This window comes from Carcharhinus amblyrhynchos, unplaced genomic scaffold, assembly GCF_965287045.1.
Source record: "Carcharhinus amblyrhynchos unplaced genomic scaffold, sCarAmb.v2.hapA scaffold_801, whole genome shotgun sequence".
NCBI lineage: Eukaryota > Metazoa > Chordata > Chondrichthyes > Carcharhiniformes > Carcharhinidae > Carcharhinus > Carcharhinus amblyrhynchos.
The window spans coordinates 50,336-68,488 of record NW_027650541.1 but is presented as its reverse complement, the minus strand read 5'-3'; the positions used below and the strand labels follow the sequence as shown (position 1 = coordinate 68,488).

The 18,153-nt window shown below is 50.7% G+C and overlaps 1 protein-coding gene across 1 annotated transcript; it reads right to left on the bottom strand.

Moving 5' to 3' along the window:
- Positions 1 to 435: 435 nt before the first annotated feature.
- On the bottom strand, positions 436 to 17,934 carry wrap53 (WD repeat containing, antisense to TP53; the record flags this gene model as incomplete). Its single annotated transcript, XM_080184570.1, has 9 exons — positions 17,854 to 17,934; positions 14,908 to 14,986; positions 12,837 to 13,370; positions 12,436 to 12,764; positions 10,958 to 11,056; positions 8,667 to 8,775; positions 4,601 to 4,689; positions 1,928 to 2,018; positions 436 to 568 (listed from the first exon to the last, which is right to left on the bottom strand). Coding segments are annotated over exons 3-9 (1,237 nt in total), but the record flags the coding sequence as incomplete, so codon positions are not given.
- Between the last annotated feature and the right edge of the window lie 219 nt (positions 17,935 to 18,153).

The following is an 18,153-nucleotide window of genomic DNA, read 5'->3' as shown; positions in this document are numbered from 1 at the left end:
GAGTTGGGGGGGAGAGGAGTTGGGGGGGGAGAGGAGTTGGGGGGGAGAGGAGTTGGGGGGGGGGAGAGGAGTTGGGGGGGGAGAGGAGTTGGGGGGGGGGGGAGAGGAGTTGGGGGGGGGAGAGGAGCGGGGGGGGAGTGGGTGGAAGAGGACGAGCGGGGTGGAAGAGGACGAGCGGGGAGGGAGGGGGAGGAGCGGGGAGGGAGGGGGAGGAGCAGGGAGGGAGGGGGAGGAGCGGGGAGGGAGGGGGAGGAGCGGGGAGGGAGGGGGTAGATGGAGCCTTCCAGATAATATCTCATCTGAAAGCCAGCGTAATTCAAGGGAATGCACGTGGTTTAAAATCATTTCAAAGCAAAGCAAGAGCAGAGTGGCACGTTCCGACATTACAATAAATATATCCCCAAAGCCCACCCGCGGATATTGAGAAGGGCATACCCAACGTCGGTCTCTTCTCACATTCCCGGCCCGGGCGAGACGTCTCAAACACCCTCACCATCTTGTCAAAACCACAGAAGAGCTGATTGCCGTCAGGCGTGAAGCAGAGAGAGTGCGCGGACGTCAGCTCATCCTGTGAATAAAGACATGCCCCACTTAGCGACGGACGTTATCTCCGGGGGTCGATTCCCTACACTGTCTGAATCTAACCCCACCCCTCTGTGCCTTCGTCAGCTCCAGACCCGCCTTCCACAACCCTAAAACTCATCCAAACCTCTGCTGCTGGCATCCGAACATCCAGTCCGTTCACCCCTCCGCCCCTTGTGCACGCAAACTCACGCTGGCTCCTGATCCAAAAATACCTCGACATTAAACTCCTTACCCTTTGTTTTCACACCACTCCTGTCTCTGTAACCTCCTCCTCCAAGATCTCTCTGTGCACGTCCAGTTCCAGCCTCTTGACATCCCTGATTATAAATCGCTCCATCGGCCCCTGTGTCTTCCACTACTGAGACCCCAAGTTCTGGAATTCACTCCTTAAACTTCTCAGCTTCTCCCCGTCCATCGAGACCCTCCTTACGACCTATGTTTTCTCCCAGACGTCTTGTCACTTGCCCGAATTCCCCTTCGGTCACTGATTTTGTTTCAGTCAGAGCTCCTTGGAGCGCATCATCTGTGGACCCCTTTACCCCCTCCCAACTGCCCCCCTTCTTATCCCTTCGCCTAACTGTCCCCCTCCCTACTGCCCCCCTTACCCGCCCCGCTATTGCCCCCCCTTATCCCTTCACCCGACTGTCCCCCTCGCTACTGCCCCTTTATCCCCTCTCCCTACTGCCCCCCTTACCCCCCTCCCTATTGCCCCCCCATCCCTTCACCCAACTATCCCCCTCCCTACTGCCCCTCTTACCCCCTCTCCTTACTGCCCCCTTATCCCTTCACTGTCCCCCTCCCTACTGCCCCATTACTCCCCTAATGCCCCCTTACCCCTTCACTGTCCCCCTCCCTACTGCCCTCCTTATCCCCTCTCCCAACTGCCCCCTTATTCCCCCTCCTGACCCCTGCCCTGACTGCCCCCCCCACCCTCCTGACTGCCCCCCTTACCCCCTCTCCCGACTGTCCCCCTTACCCATCTCTCAACTGACCCCCCCTTCCCGTCTCCTGACTGCACCTCTTACCCCCCTCCCAACTGACCCCCCCACCCCCTCTCCAGACTGCCCCCACCTTACTGCCCCCCCGCTTACCTCCTTCCCCATGCCAGCTATCCAAGAGGAATCACAGAGGAACCTGATACCGCATTCACTAAGCATGTGACCAGGCTGAAATCCCTCCTCCAAACTCTTGGCCAGAATCACTGACCGTCCCCACCCCCAAGCTGGCATCACCCCCTGGCCCTAGGATTCAGCCCGGTAAATTGGCTGGATAAATGTATCTGGATGGGTGCTTGATGGAAGAACACTGCAGCAGGTTCCGCCAGTCCTGCGTTTGGACTCACCAGGTGATTGTAAGGCCTGAAGGTCGCCCGCAGATCTCCATAGAAGGCATCCCAGATGTGAATGGGGTTGTCGCGGCTGCTGCTGGCCAGGCTGTGAAAGGAAGGGTGGAGTTTAGAAGCTTGGCTCTGGACGCCCTCTGTGCCTCAGCTTTCAGCTGCCCTCTGTGCCTCAGCTTTCAGCGGCTGTGCGGATTCACTCACTCTGACACACTGGCCAGAAAACTAAAGAATCCACAAGTGAAGAGTGAGACTGTGCAAAGCAGGGTTTACTCTGCTGTATAAATACTTTCAAAACATCTGCAAGTACTAGAGCTTGAGCAATATCACACAAATATATACAGCACAGAAAGAGGCCATTCAGCCCAACTATTCAAAAGAAATCCAGTTAGCCTCCCACTCTTGCTCCATCACCCTGTAACTTGAAATTAAATCCACAACTATTTATCCAGCTCCCTTTTGAAAGTGGCTATTGTATGATGCATTGCAAATCCGAAAGGTGGTGTGGAAATGTTATTCCTCATGTCACCAATTTTGCCAAGCACCTCAAATCTATGCCCCCTGGATGTCCACCCTTCAGCCACTGGGAACCATTTCTCTTTCTTTCTACCTTTCGTTAAAATTTTATATTAGTCACAGGTATTAACAGTGCAATGAAGTTACTGTGAAAATCCCCTGGTCGTCTGTTTTGTGTTTGTCAGTGTTATCCAAAACTCTGGTGCCGTTTTGGGGAACACTGAGGGAGAATTTAGCACCTAACCAGCATGTCTTTCGGACTGTGGGAGGAAACTGGAGCACCCGGAAATAAACTCATGTAGACACGGGGAGACTGTGCAAAATCCACAGACTCTGACCCAAGCCAGGAATCAAACTCGGTCCCATGCACATGCTCTCACACACACGCATGCACACACACACACACACATGCACACACACACACACACGCACACGCACACACACGCACACACACACACACGCACACACACACACACGCACACACACACACACACGCACACACACACACACGCACACACGCACACACACGCACGCACACACACACACTTCTCCACGTCAACACTGTGATAGTGGAGTCGGACACTTTAGGAACTTTCAAGTGGTTACTGGATAGGCATATGGACCACTCCAGAATTATAGGGAGGGGATAACTTGATCTTGGGTTTGGACGTAGCTCGGCACAACACTGAGGGCCGAAGGGCCTGTACTGTGCTGTAATGTTCTATGTTCTAACATCAGCAAAGTGAGAGGATGGGTTAGTGATGTTGCTGATGTGTGTTTCACAAGCATTCCCAGCATTTAGGTTGGGAAGGTTTAATCGAGATGATCGACACGACGAGGGGTTTTGATTGAGTAAAGAAGAAGAAACTGTTCCCACTGGCAGCAGGGTTAGTAGACAAACGACTCACGCATAATCAAGATCCCATGCACCCCGGACATTCTCTCTTCCACCTTCTTCCGTCAGGAAAAAGATACAAAAGTCTGAGGTCACACACCAACTGACCCGAGAACAGCTTCTTCCCTGCTGCTGTCAGACTTTTGAATGGACCTACCTCGCATTAAGCTGATCTTTCTCTACACCCTGGCTGTGACTGTAACACTACATTCTGCACTCTCTCCTTTCCTTCTCTATGAACGGTATGCTTTGTCGGTATAGCACGCAAGAAACAATACTTTTCACTGTATCCCAATACATGTGACAACAATAAATCAAATCAAATCCTTCTCCCCTGTGTACTCTATGAACGGTATGCTTTGTCTGTATAGTGCGCAAGAAACAATATTTTTCACTGCATGTTAATACATGTGACAATAATAAATCAAATCAAGTAAACAAAACACAAAACAGCCAGAGGGGGGAGAAGGCGGCAGTACAGGCAGCACGGTGGCACAGTGGTTAGCACTGCTACTCACAGCTCCAGAGACCCGGGTTCAATTCCCAGCTTGGGTTACTGTGTGTGTGGAGTTTGAGCATTCTCCCCGTGTCTGCGTGGGTTTCCTCTGGGTGCTGTCACGTCCAACGACATGCGGGATAGTGGACTGGCCATGCTAAATTGACCCTTAGGGTCAGGGAGGGATTAGCTATGGTAAATGCATGGGGTTATGCAGATAGGGCCGGTGGGATTGTGGTCGGTGCAGACTTGATGGGCTGAATGGCCTCCTTCTGCACTGTAGGGATTCCAAGATTCTAAGGTGACATTTTAAATATTCACCAAGCGAGGTTTTGATCTGAGCAGGACAGTGGAAGGGCACTCAATTGTCATCCCACATAGGAATTGGGTAAATACCTGAAAAGGACAATTTTGAGGGTTATGAGGAGTGGGACTAATTGGATTGCACTTTCATGGAGTAGGAGCTGAAAAGCAGAATGGCCTCCTGTGCTGTACCCTTGAAAGACCAGAAGATCTCCCTCATTTCAGGAGAAACCTGGTCTGTGCTTTAACGACTCACGGATACTAAGAGAGTGTGACATTTTGACACAGTGGAGCAGAGCGAACCCGCATTTTCTAATTAGTAACAGCAAGAGTGAGTGCTCCTGATTGTGGGTCGAGGGTGGCCGGGGTGCGGCTGGGAATTGAGTTTTAGGGGCCCAAGGAAATTTCAAGCAAAATGTACAGGAATATACAGTAATATCTGCACTTACAAACAACCAGCACTTACAAACAGGTCTCAGGAGCCATGGAGGTCATGGCTGGGTACCAGCAGTAATCATATATGGTATCTCCCTCAGACATACGCAACACCGCACTCTGTAAATTCAAAGGCAAGAGGTGAGGTCAACAGAAAAAGAACCGGAGGCGAGACGAGGAGAACTAATTCTTCATTTCACATGGCAATTTGTTATGGTCTGGAAGGCTCTGCCTGAAGGGACAGTGGAAGCAGATTCCACAGATCCCTTGACAAAGGGATTGGATAAGTACTTTAAGGAAAAATATTTGCGGGGCTAACAATCTGGGTGGGAGTGGGACTAATTAGGAGGCTCTTTAATAGAGCCAACTCAGGCTCTAAGAGGGCAAATGACATCCTTGCATTTAAATAGCAATTTAAATCTTCTAAAATGTCAGTGTTTCATAAGCGTGTTACCAAAAAGGATTTGACATCTAACTATGAGGGCGGCACAGTGGTTAGCACTGCTGCCTCACAGCATCAGAGATCCAGGTTCAATTCTGGCCTCGGGTCACTGTCTTTGTGGAGTCTGTACGGGTTTCCTCTGGGTGCTCCAGTTTCCTCCCACAGTCCAAAAGATGTGCGGGTTAGGTTGATTGGCCGTGCCTTGGTGTCAAGGGGATTAGAAGGATAAATATGTGGGGTTATGGGCATAGGACCTGAGTCGGATTCTGGTCTGTGCAGACTCAATGAGCCAACTGGCCTCCTTCTGCACTATAAAGATTCTATGATTTCAGAGGGCATTTAAGAATCAACCGCATTGCTGTGACTCTGGAGTCAAATGGAGGCCAGACTGGGCAAGGACAACAGATTTCCTTCCCTAGAGGGGACATTAGTGAACTAGATTTCTTTTTTAAATGACATGGTCATCTTCCAATTCCAGATTTTTATTGAATTCAAATTTCACCAAAAGCCATGGTGGGATTTGAATCCAGGTCCCCAGAGCTCTCTGCATTAGTAGACCAATGACAATACCACTACGCCATTGCCTCCCCAGTTACCACTCTATCAAGCAATCTGGCAGAAACAAGGTTACTTACTCACTAGTTAACACCTCGTTTAGATGCACTGCATTCGGAAGCAGCCTGGTTTGGTGTCTCCAATGGTAAAATGCATAGCGTCATTGGGTTTACAGCTTGGAAACAGGCCCTTTGGTCCAACTTGTCCATGTCACCTTTTTTTAACCACTTAGCTAGTTCCAATTGCCCATGTTTGGCCCATATCCCTCTATGCCCAGCTTACCCATGTAATTGCCTAAATGCTTTTAAAAAGACAAAATTGTACCTGCCTCCAGTACTGCCTCTGGCAGCTCATTCCAGACACTCCCCACCCTCCGTGTGAAAAAAACTGACCCTCTGGCCTCTTTTGCATCTCTCCCCTCTCACCTTAAACCTATGCCCTCTAGTTTTAGACTCCCCTACCTTTGGGAACAGATGTTGACTATCTACCTTATCCATTCCCCTCATCAGTGACTTAGGTAAAGGGAGTAAAGACATGGTAGTTAAACCTGCAGATGACGCAAAGATAGGTAGCAAAGTATGTGCAAACAGGACATATGGAGGATGCAGACCAATGGAGAAGGATGCAGACCGATGGAGATAGGTAGAGTAAATGGGCCAGAACATGGCAGATTTTTAAAGTTTATTTATTATTGTCACAAGTAGGCTTACATTAACACTGTGATGACGTTACTGTGAAAATCCCCTGGTTGCCACACTTGTATGTCTGTTTGAGTACACTGAGGGAGATTTAGCATGGCCAAAGCACCTAACTAGTATGTCATTTGTAACGTGGGAGGAAATAGGAGAACCCAGATGAAACCCACACAGACATGGGGAGAACGTGCAGACTCCGCATAATTACCCAAGCGGGTAATCTAACACAGGTCCCTGGCGCTGTGAGGCAGCAGTGCTAATTATTGGGCCACTGTGCTGCCTGGAGTATAATATGGGAAAATATGAAGTTGTTTACTTGGCAGCAAGAGTAGTGGGACTAGGCAAAAAATGGTTCGGCACAGACAAGAAAGGCCAAAAAGCCTGTTTCTGAGCTGTAATTTTCTATTACACAGAGGCACAGTGGTTAGCACTGTTGCTTCACAGCGCCAGGGACCCAGGTTTGGTTCCTGGCTTGGGCCTCTGTCTGTGTGTTTGCATGTTCTCTCTGTGTCCGCATGGGTTTCATCCAGGTGCTCCAGTTTCCTCCCACAGTTTGAAAGACATGATGGTTAGAGTGCATTGACCCGAACAGGTACCGGACTGTGGCGACTAGGGGAATTTCACTGTAACTTTATTGCAATGTTAATGTAAGCCTTACTTGTGACTAATGAATAAACTTTCATTTTATCGACCTCTATAAGATTACCCTTAAGCCTCCTACGCTCCAGGGAAAAAAAAGTCCCAGTCTTTCCAACCTCTCCTTATATCTCAAAACATCATTTTACAACACTTGGCAGTTTGTATACAACTTAGCAACTCCCACATGCAGACAGGGGCTGGTACGGGAGTGGCTATCTCCTGAGTCAGAGTGTGCTCGGAATCCTAACAGGAAAGTGCCTGCTGCCAGTAAGCACGGCAGCAGCAGTGAAACTCCCTGTGGATTTTTCTATGGCAGTCAACAATAACTAAAGCCATTGCACAGAGCAGGCACAGTCAGATCCACTGGAAACAAAAACAAAAAATGCTGGGAAATCGGGCAGCATCTCCTGGACAGAGAATAGTGCCAAGGTTTCATAGAAACTAGAAGCAGGAGGAGGCCATCTGGCTCTTCGAGTCTGCTCCGCCATTCGTTATGATCATGATCAATATCTTGCTCCCACCTTTTCCCCGCCCCCCCCCATATCCCTTTAGACCCAAGAGTTATATCTAGTTCCTTCTTGAAGTCAGACAACGTTTTGGCCTCAACTACTTTCTGTGAGAGTGAAATCCAAACATTCGCCACCCTCTGGGTGAAGAAATTTCTCCTCACCTCAGTTTAGCTTCATTTTGTGCCTTGATGGCCCTTCGTCTGGCTCTGACGAAGGGTCATCCAGACTTGAAACGTTGGCTCTATTCTCTCCCCACAGATGCTGTCAGACCCGCTGAGATTTTCCAGCATAAGTCAATAAGACATGCTTGTGTTGAACCCAATTCAGTTCCCAGTACATCAACGCAGGAAAAGGAGTGACTCAGAAAGCTTATTTAAATATACAAACAACTTAAACAAATCTGCTTTATTAGAAGTCACATTTCATTGGCTGTGGGATGCTTTCAGTTGCTCTGAAATCTCAGAGCTGTTTCAGAGTTCTACAGAGGTGGCTACAACTCATCTTTCATTCCCACACCCTGCAGTATAAATATCTCCCCTTCATCTGACCCTCTGACAAAGGGTCATCTGAACTCAAAGCGTCAGTTCTTTGCTCTCTGCACAAATGCTTTGGTTTCAGATTCCAGCATCCGCAATATTTTGCTTTCACCATTGTAGACAAGCCTGGAAGAAAAGCAGGGCAGAATGCTGGAACCTGGCTGCCGAGCAACATTCCAATGGGGAGGCGATGGCCTAGTGATGTTATCACTGGAATATTAATCCAGAAACTCAGCTAATGTTCTGGGGGACCCAGGTTTAAATCCCACCACGGCAGATGGTGGAATCTGAATTCAATGAAACATACCTGGAATTAAGAATCTACTGATGACCCATTGTTGGAAAAGCCCATCTGGTTCACTAATGTCCCTTAGGGAAGGAAATCTGCCGTCCTTACCTGGTCTGGCCAGAACCACAGCAATGTGGTTGACTCTCAACTGCCGTCCAAAGACAACTAGGAATGGGCAATAAATGCTGGCCCAGCCAGCGACGCCCATGTCCCACAAACAAATAAATTATAAAGAAAATTCACTGTGGATGAATTGTTGCTCTGGGCAAAAGTGCCTGAAAGGCTGCTGGATCTAAACCACTCTCTGGCAGAGAGCTGGCAGGAGGGGAGCAAATGTGGGATCAGGGTGGGGCAAATCCACTTTTTGTTTCTTTCTCATCCTCCGATTACATGTGAAAGACACAAACGGCACAGGGGAAAGGAAGCAGGTACCATTTCGGCAGGCTCATCCCACTCCCTGCTATACAGCTCTGAGGGGAGGTTGAAGATCCGCAGAGTGTTGTCTGCGCTGTTGGTCAGAATGCAGGAACCGTCCGGAGCCCTGGGACAGAAAGACAAGCACACAAAGCGAGACAAGTCAATAAGACATGCTTGTGTTGAACCCAATTCAGTTCCCAGCACATCAACGCAGGAAAAGGAGTGACTCAGAAAGCTTATTTAAATATACAAACAACTTAAACAAATCTACTTTATTAGAAGTCACATTTCATTGGCTGTGGGATGCTTTCAGTTGCTCTGAAATCTCAGAGCTGTTTCAGAGTTCTACGGAGGTGGCTACAACTCATCTTTCATTCCCACACCCTGCAATATAAATATCTCCCCTTCATCTGACCCTCTGACAAAGGGTCATCTGAACTCAAAGCGTCAGTTCTTTGCTCTCTGTGCAGATGCTGCCAGACCTGCTGAGACTTTCCAGTATTTTCTCTTCTGGGTACAGAAGGAGGCCATTCAACTCACTGTGTTTGCACTGGCTCTCCAGATAAGCAATTCCTCTCGTGCCAACTTCTCCCCACAACCCTACACGTTCTTCCTTTTCAGATACTCCAATTCCTACTGGGATGCCTTGCTTGAAGCTGCCTCCACCATACTCTCAGGCAGCACAGTCCAGCTCCTTACCATTCACTGGGTGAAAAAGGCTTCCAGTGTCACTAATGAGTATCAATCTTGTGCCTGTTCATGCTCCATCCTTCTCTCAGTGGGAACAGTTTTCCTCTATCTACTCTGTCCAGATCCTTTGTGAGTTTGATCGCCTCGATCAAATCTCCTCCCAACCTGCTGTCCTTCCAGGAAGAAAGTCCAATCTATCCACAGGACTGAAGCCCAGCATCCCTGAAACCATTCTCATTAAGCTTTTCTGCACTTCCCTTTTGGCACTGGTCAGTTTGGGATTTAGCCGTGATGTCTGTGCGTGTAAACCTGGTGTGCAGCAGACTAGAACATCACTCTCTGCCTCTGGGTCCTGAGGCACAGGAGACGGCCATTCAGCCTGTTCTGCCATTCAGTGAAATCTTGACCTAACTCCAAGGGGGAGGAATTCAGCGTGCGTAGTGAAGCCTCAGTCAGTGAGCTAAGCCCGGCCAAATGAGTCCCAGGCTCAATCTCCAGAGAACATGTCACACATCTCTGGAGGGGAGTGGAAATAAAACAACTTTTTGCGGCTCCCTCAACATGGGAAAACATCCCAAAGCAATTCACGGCAGAGTTCTCAAAATAACGCTGGACACTGAGCCACAAAAAGAGCCATTAGAGATAGGCGACTGAGAGCTTGGTGTCAGCAACAACTTTAATCAGGCAATTGAGGTGGGCCTGTTAGAATATAAACTCCCTGATTAAGGGCCGGAGTGTTTATCAACCCCAATAATCATCTTTTGCTTTAACGTTTTAAGTTTCCTTTGTACTTTGTTTTTTGTTGGGGCTGTTCCCCCTCCTTTTGGGGAGCTGCCCCTTTTAATTTGACCCTAAGTTAATTTGAGTTTGTTTATTAAGTTGGTACCAGAAAAGAACTCCCCGATTAAGGGCCAAATTGATGAGCCAATCAGGGAGCCTCTTGCTCTGTATTTAACCAGGCCTTTCAGCTCCTCTGGGACTCGTCGTGCAGACTGTAAACTGAAAGCACTCTGTATGCTGTTGTCAGACTTGTAAATAAAGGGATTTGGGTGAAGAGACTTCTCCCTCCAAGGACTTATTACTGGGTCAAATAGGAAAGTTTTAAGAGCATCTTAGGGAAACAGGGTGAGGTACAAAGAATTCCAGAGATAGGGACCCAGCAGCTGAAGGCACGGCCGCCAATAACTGAGCAATGCAAATTGGCAGACGAGTCGAGATCTAGCTGAGTTGCTCTTGCAAAGTACTGACATGGACATAATGGGCTGAATGGCCTCTGTCACTGCTATAACCATTCTGCAATAACACAAATCTGCAGCAAACATAGACTTTCCCTATGCCAGACAAGAACAGGGCAATCTGGTGCCCAGCCAATGACTGCTGCTGCAGTGGCAATGTCTAAAGCTGTCAATTAACAGAAGGAACAGGCGGGAGAACAAAATCTGTGCTTCCAGACCCAGGAAGCAAATTTTCCCACAGAGGAGGGGAAAAAGTCGGAAATCCGCCTAAATTAGAAGTCTCATCCCCAAACTTCACTAAATTCCATGACTTTGAGTCTGTTTCAGGGAATTTTCATAACTCTTCTGGGTTTACTGTCACCAGCGGGAAGCTTCACTCACCACTTGCAGCCCTTTAGGAAGTTCTCCACCACTCCCGTGTACTCCTTCCATGCTCCTGAGAGAAGCTGGGGCACTTGGGTGAAATCGTATCCGACCGGACTAGAAAGCAGTGGGAAGAGGAGATGCGTTAAAGTCACGGGATGTTTCCCAGCACACGAGAACAACACCGTACACAAGTATCCCCCAACCCAGCGTGACCACGGGCTATGTATACGTGCAAAACGTCATCGACAGTAAAGTTCTGGACTCTGGTTTCCAAAGACAGCTTTCTGAGCTGTGTAACACTAGGGTGAAATACTGATACCAGCCAGCTGTGTGGGGCCTGGTGGATAAACTCTCTCACCCGAGTCTAGGTGGTCACAGCTTCAAGTTCCAAACCAGAGAACCTGAGCTCAAAAATCCAGGCTGCCACCTTCGATGCCAGTGCGAGGGGGAGTACTCTAACTGCCCCTCTTTCAGAGATGAGATTAAACTGAGGCCCTGCCGGTTCTCTCAGATGGACTATGGGTCAAAGATGAGCTGGGCAGCTGGCCTCAGAGACCTGGGCATATTTTGCGCTGCATCCAACAATCATACTACAGGTTACCTGGCCATCATCACATTACTGTATGTTTGGGAGCTTGCTGTTTGCAAATCATGGAGAGGCCATTTTTAAAAATTAATTTGTGGGACATGGGTGTCGCTGGCTGGGCCAGCATTTATTGCCCATCCCTAGTTGTCCTTGGAGGGGCAGTTGAGAATCAACCACATTGCTGTGGTTCTGAAGTCACATGTAGGCCAGACCAGGTAAGGATGGCACATTTCCTTCCCTAAAGGACATTACTGAACCAGTTGGGTTTTTACAACAATGGGTCATAAGTAGATTCTCAATTCCAGATTTTTTTTCAATGGAATTTCAATTCCACAACCTGCCATGGCAGGATTCTAACCCGGGTCCCCTGAAGTTTAGCTTTCTGGGTTAAGAATTTGGTGATAATATCACTTGGCCATCACCTCCCCTCAAGCCTGCACTGACAACAATTTCATTCAGGCCCTAACCCCTAATATTTACACTGCTAATTCCCCTGACACTAGAGGCAATTTTGCAAAGCCAATCCACCTAACCCGCACATCTTTGGAGTGTGGAAGGAAACTGCAGTACCTGGAGGAAATCCATGCAGACACGGGGAAGATCGTGCCAACTCGGAATCGAACCCGGGTCCCTGGTGCTGTAAGGCAACAGTGCTAACCACCATGCCACCCTCGGTGCAGCGCTCCCAACAACACTGACTGTACTTTAAAAGGTGAGTCGTGACGTGAGGAATGTCAGCCGTCTCAACGATGCCCACACCCCAGGTAGGAATATAAAGAAAAGCTGAAGCCAGGGCAATATCCAGTCTCCTAGACAAGTGATTTCATACGCTCCTGTGGAACAGGTCATGTCTGGAAGACCTCTGAACACATTTTGAAGTGTATGACAGAGATGGAGAGTTACTTACTAGTAAACTGAATCGCTCTCAGTACATGGCTCATCCTGGCTCTCACTCGCTTGCAGGATCTCTGCCTCTCTCGCCTGAAGGGTCTCTGCCTCTCTCGCTTGTGGGATCTCCGCCTCTCTCACCTGAAGGATCTCCGCCTCTCTTGCTTGCGGGACCTCCGCCTCTCTTGCTTGCGGGACCTCCGCCTCTCTCGCTTGCGGGATCTCCGTCTCTCTCGCTTGCGGGATCTCCGCCTCTCTCGCTTGCGGGATCTCCGCCTCTCTCGCTTGCGGGATCTCCGCCTCTCTCGCCTGCGAGATTTCTGTCTCTCTCGCTTGCGGGATCTCCGCCTCTCTCGCCTGCGGGATCTCCGCCTCTCTCGCCTGCGGGATCTCTGTCTCTCTCGCTTGCGGGATCTCCACCTCTCTCCTTCGCAGGGTCTCTGCTTCACTCTTGCCGTTTTCATCTGGCTCCAGGTGCTCAAGACAATATTCTGCCTCCTGGCCTCCCTTTGCTGCTTCCTCCTCCTCAGCCAATTGTGCACCAGCACCTCTCGAAGGGCTGCCAAGATCGGAGGTCACAGGGAGGTCAGGTGTCGCCGGGGCATTGCACCCTCCCAGCTGTTCCGCTAAGTCGGCCACCAGAGGCAGGGGCGAACCCTCATCCTTTCCCAGCCGGGCAACCTTTGCCACGGGCTCGCCTCCATGCCCCTCGGAGCCGCTGGCTGCTTCCACCGGTCCGGACTGGCCAGCCGGGGGATCGGGTGGGCTCTGGCCCTCCTCCATGTCGAGCTCCTCTGTGCAGTCCATTGCCGTGGCTTCAGCGGTAGTCAGATACTTCCTTCCTGCGCTACAAGGGTCACACCTTGTTTTCGATTCGTCTGCTGGCAGTCAGGCACTGGGACACTGCGGGGGCCTCGCGACAGAGCGCAGTAGTCATCACCACCGATGATGGTGCTGTGGGAGCAAGGATAGAGGGGGTGGTGGGGAAACAACGGATCCAAACGTTACACCAGAGTACTGGAATAATGGGTCAGTTAGACATTAGAGAAGACATTCACACACCGAGACAGACAAGAAATAAAACTACTCTAACCCAAAAGAGCTAAATGGAAGCCAAATCGAACACCCAATCAACTGGAGGGGTGAGGGTCACTTTCAGCTTTATGGGAGTGGGGAGGAGGGTAATGGTTGGCACGTTTACCAGCTATCAATAAGGAGCAGTGAACCCTTATTTCCCCTTCCCTTAGTTAAAGGACGGTGCATCTTAACTCCCGCCTTATATCACTTCGCACCGATATCCAGGGAGAATCCATCGAGCCCAGATGAGATGGTTTCTCTCGGTCCACCCTATCGAATCCTTCAGCCAACTCAATTAGATCATCTCTTAACCTTCAAACTCACTCACTCCAAACCCATCCTCCTAGATTCACCAGATGGTCCCTATGCTGAGCAGACTGTTCTATATGACAATGGCTCGGGTGTATTGGGCCCACAGAGTCATAGAATAGAATCATACAATCTCTACAGTGCGGAAAGAGGCCATTTGGCACATCAGATCTGCACCAAATATCCTACAGAGCATCTTAACCAAACTTGTCCATCCCCCACCCTATTCCCCCTTTTTTTAACCCTACCAATCCACATCTTTGGACACTAAGGGGTAATTTAGCATGGCCAATCCACCTAACCACACATTTTTGGACACTAAGGGGTAATTTAGCATAGCCCATCCACTTAACCAGCACATCTTTGGACACAAAGGGGCAATGTAGCATGGCCAGTCCACCTAAACTGCACATCTTTGGACTATGGGAGGAAACCGGAGCACCCGGAAGAAACCCACACAGACACGGACAGAATGTGCAGACTCCGCACAGTGACCCAAATCAGGAATTGAATTCAGGTCCCTGGCGCTGTGTGAGGCAGCAGCGCTAACCACTGTGCCATCCCAGGGACCCAGGCCCTATCCCTGCAACCCCACATTTTTACCCTAAGGGGAAATTTGGCATTGCCAATGCACCTAACCTGCAGATCTTTAGACAGTGGGAGGAAACTGGAGCACCCAGAGGAAACTCATGCAGACATGGGGAGAATGTGCAAACTCCACACAGACAGTGACCTGAGGCTGGAATCAAATCCAGGTCGCTGGCGCTGAGAGGCAGGAGCGCTAACCACTGTGCCGTCCCGTGTCCAAGCATGTGCGTGGGTGGAGGGGGGGAATTAATAGAAGCGTTCAAAATGACAAGGGCTTTTTTTTCATTCAGGAGATGGGGAGAAGCACATTCCTCGGGCAGGTGGGGGGGGCGGGGGGTGTTGGTAATCAGAGCTCTAAGAGATTCGAGACAATGGGCAAATGAGGCAGAGGGAGAAGTGAAGAGACGGGTGGGAGGAGGCTATTGTGGGGCACAAACACCAACTGGTGTCCGGCCTGCCTATCCGTGTGATTGTGGAGTTTCAGCTCGACAAAGGGAGTGGAGATCGCGTCACCTACCCGTTGTGCAGAGGCCCTGTGGCAGCACCCACGACGTCGTGAGCAGACAGGATCAGCTCGAGGTCCCTTCCAACAGCGCCTGTGAGACAACAAAGTAGCATTCAACTCTTCAATCAGGCACTGACACCGAATGTGGGAAAACTGCTGCCTACTTAAAGGGGAAGGAACCTGACATGAAGGAATGCATTTAAACCCACTCCTGTCAGCCTTGTCAGCTTTAAGAGGATGGCTCATCTGCTCTCATGTATTTTTCATTTTTAGACGTTGGGCAGATCACCAAAATGTTCGAACAGGGATAATGAAAATATTAGCAAGGCGAGTGGAGTGGCATGATGGCACAGTCATTAGCACTGCTGCCTCACAGTGCCAGGGACCAGGGTTTGATTCCCAGCTTGGGTCACTGTCTGTGTGGAGTCTGCAGGTTCTCCCAGTGTCTGCATGGGTTTCTGCCTGGCGCTCCAGTTTCCTCCCACACTCCAAATATATGCATGGTAGGTAGGTGCATTGGCTGTGCTAAATTGCCCTTTAGTGTCAGGGGAATTAGCAGGGTAAATACGTGAGGTTACGGGAATAGGGCCTGGTTGGGATTGGGGTCAGTGCAAACTCAATGGGCCAAATGGCCTCCTTCTGCACTGTAGGGATTCTATGAATGTTACCCTTTATAACTGGAGGCGTAGCATACAAGAGAAAGGTTTTGATACAGTTTTATAAAATCCTAGCATGACCACATCTGGAACAGTTGAGTGTTGTGAAAGGATATAGCAACAGCAGATTCATCCAAACGTTACTAAAGCTCCAAGGATTAGGCTGTGGAAAGAAATTACCAGAAACTATTGTCTCGATTATAGGAGGATTGGCCAATCTGACTTGAGGTTTTTCGATCTTGAAAGGAATTAGGGAATTGTAGAATACCTACAGTGCAGAAGGAGGCCATTTGGCCCATTCTGCACCAAATACAATCCCACTCAGGCCCTATCCCCGTAACCTTATGCGTTTATCCAAGCTAATTCCCCTGATTGTAAGGGACAATTTAACATGGCCGATCCACCTAATCTGCACATCTTTGGACACCAAGGGACAATTTAGCACGGCCAATCCACCTAGCCCGCACATCTTTGGCCAGTAAGGGGCAATTCAGCACGGCCAACCCACCTAACCCGCATATCTTTGGAGCGTGGAGGAAAACTGGAGCACCCAGAAGAAACCCATGCAGACATGGGGAGAACATGCACAGACAGTGACCCAAGCTGGGAATCAAACCCAGTCCCTGGTGCTGAGGCACAGTGCTAACCGGAAGATGGCAGAAGGCTTTTCTACTCATAAGGGCATCTGGAACGAGGAGACAAAACCTCAAAATAGGAACCCGGCTGCTCAGAAGTTAGGAAAAACATGCATTCTTTTGCGAGACCAAATTTTGTAAAAGGATAGGGAGGCAAGGCGGGTGCTTGGAGCTCAGATGCCAGTTAGTCATCGCCTCAGCGAATGGCCAATTCCTATTCTCAGAAAATTTCCAACTCTCAGGCGGGGGGAAACAAAGAGGGAGGGAATTTAGAAGAGAGGGATCGGGACTTTCCCTAAACCCAGATTGAGAGAATGGTCCCTTTAATCTGTGTGTGAATACATGTGCAAAATGGTAGGGAATGCAGGTGCAAGGTGGGTTAGAGAGAAAGAGAGAAGGTCCCTTCTCTCCACCAAAGAAGAGGGCTCCCTCCAAATCACAAACTCCAGATTTGGCAAAGGCGTGGGGAAAAGGGTCCCTCTGACCCCAGATTGAAGCAATGTCTTGAAAGCACGGTGGGGGAACACCTGGCACTGCCAGATGAGGACGAGTTTAGAAACCTCAGATTAGAGGGGAGAGGGGAGCCAGGAAACCCCAGGTTAGAGGGATGGGGGGAGCCGGGAAACCCCAGGTTAGAGTGGGGTGGGGGGGAGCCTGGAAACCCCAGGTTAGAGTGGGGTGGGGGGGGAGCCTGGAAACCCCAGATTAGAGGGGGGGAAGGACCCTGGAAACCCCAGATTAGAGGGGGGAAGGACCCTGGAAACCCCAGATTAGAGGGGGGGAAGGACCCTGGAAACCCCAGATTAGAGGGGGGAAGGACCCTGGAAACCCCAGATTAGAGGGGGGGAAGGAGCCTGGAAACCCCAGATTAGAGGGGGGGGGGGAAGGAGCCTGGAAACCCCAGATTAGAGGGGGGGAAGGAGCCTGGAAACCCCAGATTAGAGGGGGGGAGGGGCCTGGAAACCCCAGATTAGAGGGGGGGGAAGGGGCCTGGAAACCCCAGATTAGAGGGGGGGGAAGGAGCCTGGAAACCCCAGATTAGAGGGGGGGAAGGAGCCTGGAAACCCCAGATTAGAGGGGAGAGGGGAGCCAGGAAACCCCAAGTTAGAGTTGGGAGAGCCTGGAAACCCCAAATTAGAGGGGAAGAGCCTGGAAACGCAGATTAGAGGGGGGGGAGCCTGGAAACCCAGATTAGAGGGGGGGGAGCCTGGAAATCCCAGATTAGAGGGGGGGGAAGCCTGGAAACCCAGATTAGAGGGGGGGGAGCCTGGAAACCCAGATTAGAGGGGGGGAAGCCTGGAAATCCCAGATTAGAGGGGGGGAAGCCTGGAAATCCCAGATTAGAGGGGGGGGAGCCTGGAAATCCCAGATTAGAGCGGGGGGAGCCTGGAAATCCCAGATTAGAGGGGGGGAAGCCTGGAAACCCCAGGCTGGGGGGGGGGGGAGCCGGGAAACTCCAATTTAGAGTGGGGGGCCTGGAAACCCTAGATTAGATGGGGGGGAGCCTGGAAACCCTAGACTAGAGGGGGGGGAGCCTGGAAACCCCAGATTAGGAGGGGAGCCTAGAAACCCCGGGTTAGAGTAGGGGGAGCCTGGAAACCCCCGGTTGGCGCCGCTCTCTTTCGCCGGGGTTTGCCGCCTCATCCCCCCGGGCCCGGTATACTTGCCTCTGCCGGCTGTCAGGGCGCTGGGCCCGGACTCAGAGGCTGTCTCGGGCCCTGACTGTCTCCCCGGGGCCTGCCCCTCTCTCTCTGCTCCGGGCCCCGGGCGCTCTCTCCGCTCCCCCCCCCCGGGTCTTGGCCTCTCTCTCTCTGTCTCTCCCCCCCGGGTCTCGGCCTCTCCTCAGCCGCTGCCTCCCGCTCCCGCCGCCATGCCGCCCGCCAGACTCCGGCCGCACTCCCGCGAGGTCCCGGGAACACAGCTCTCCACCAATCACAGCCAGCGCACCCCAAATCTGCCCAGCAACA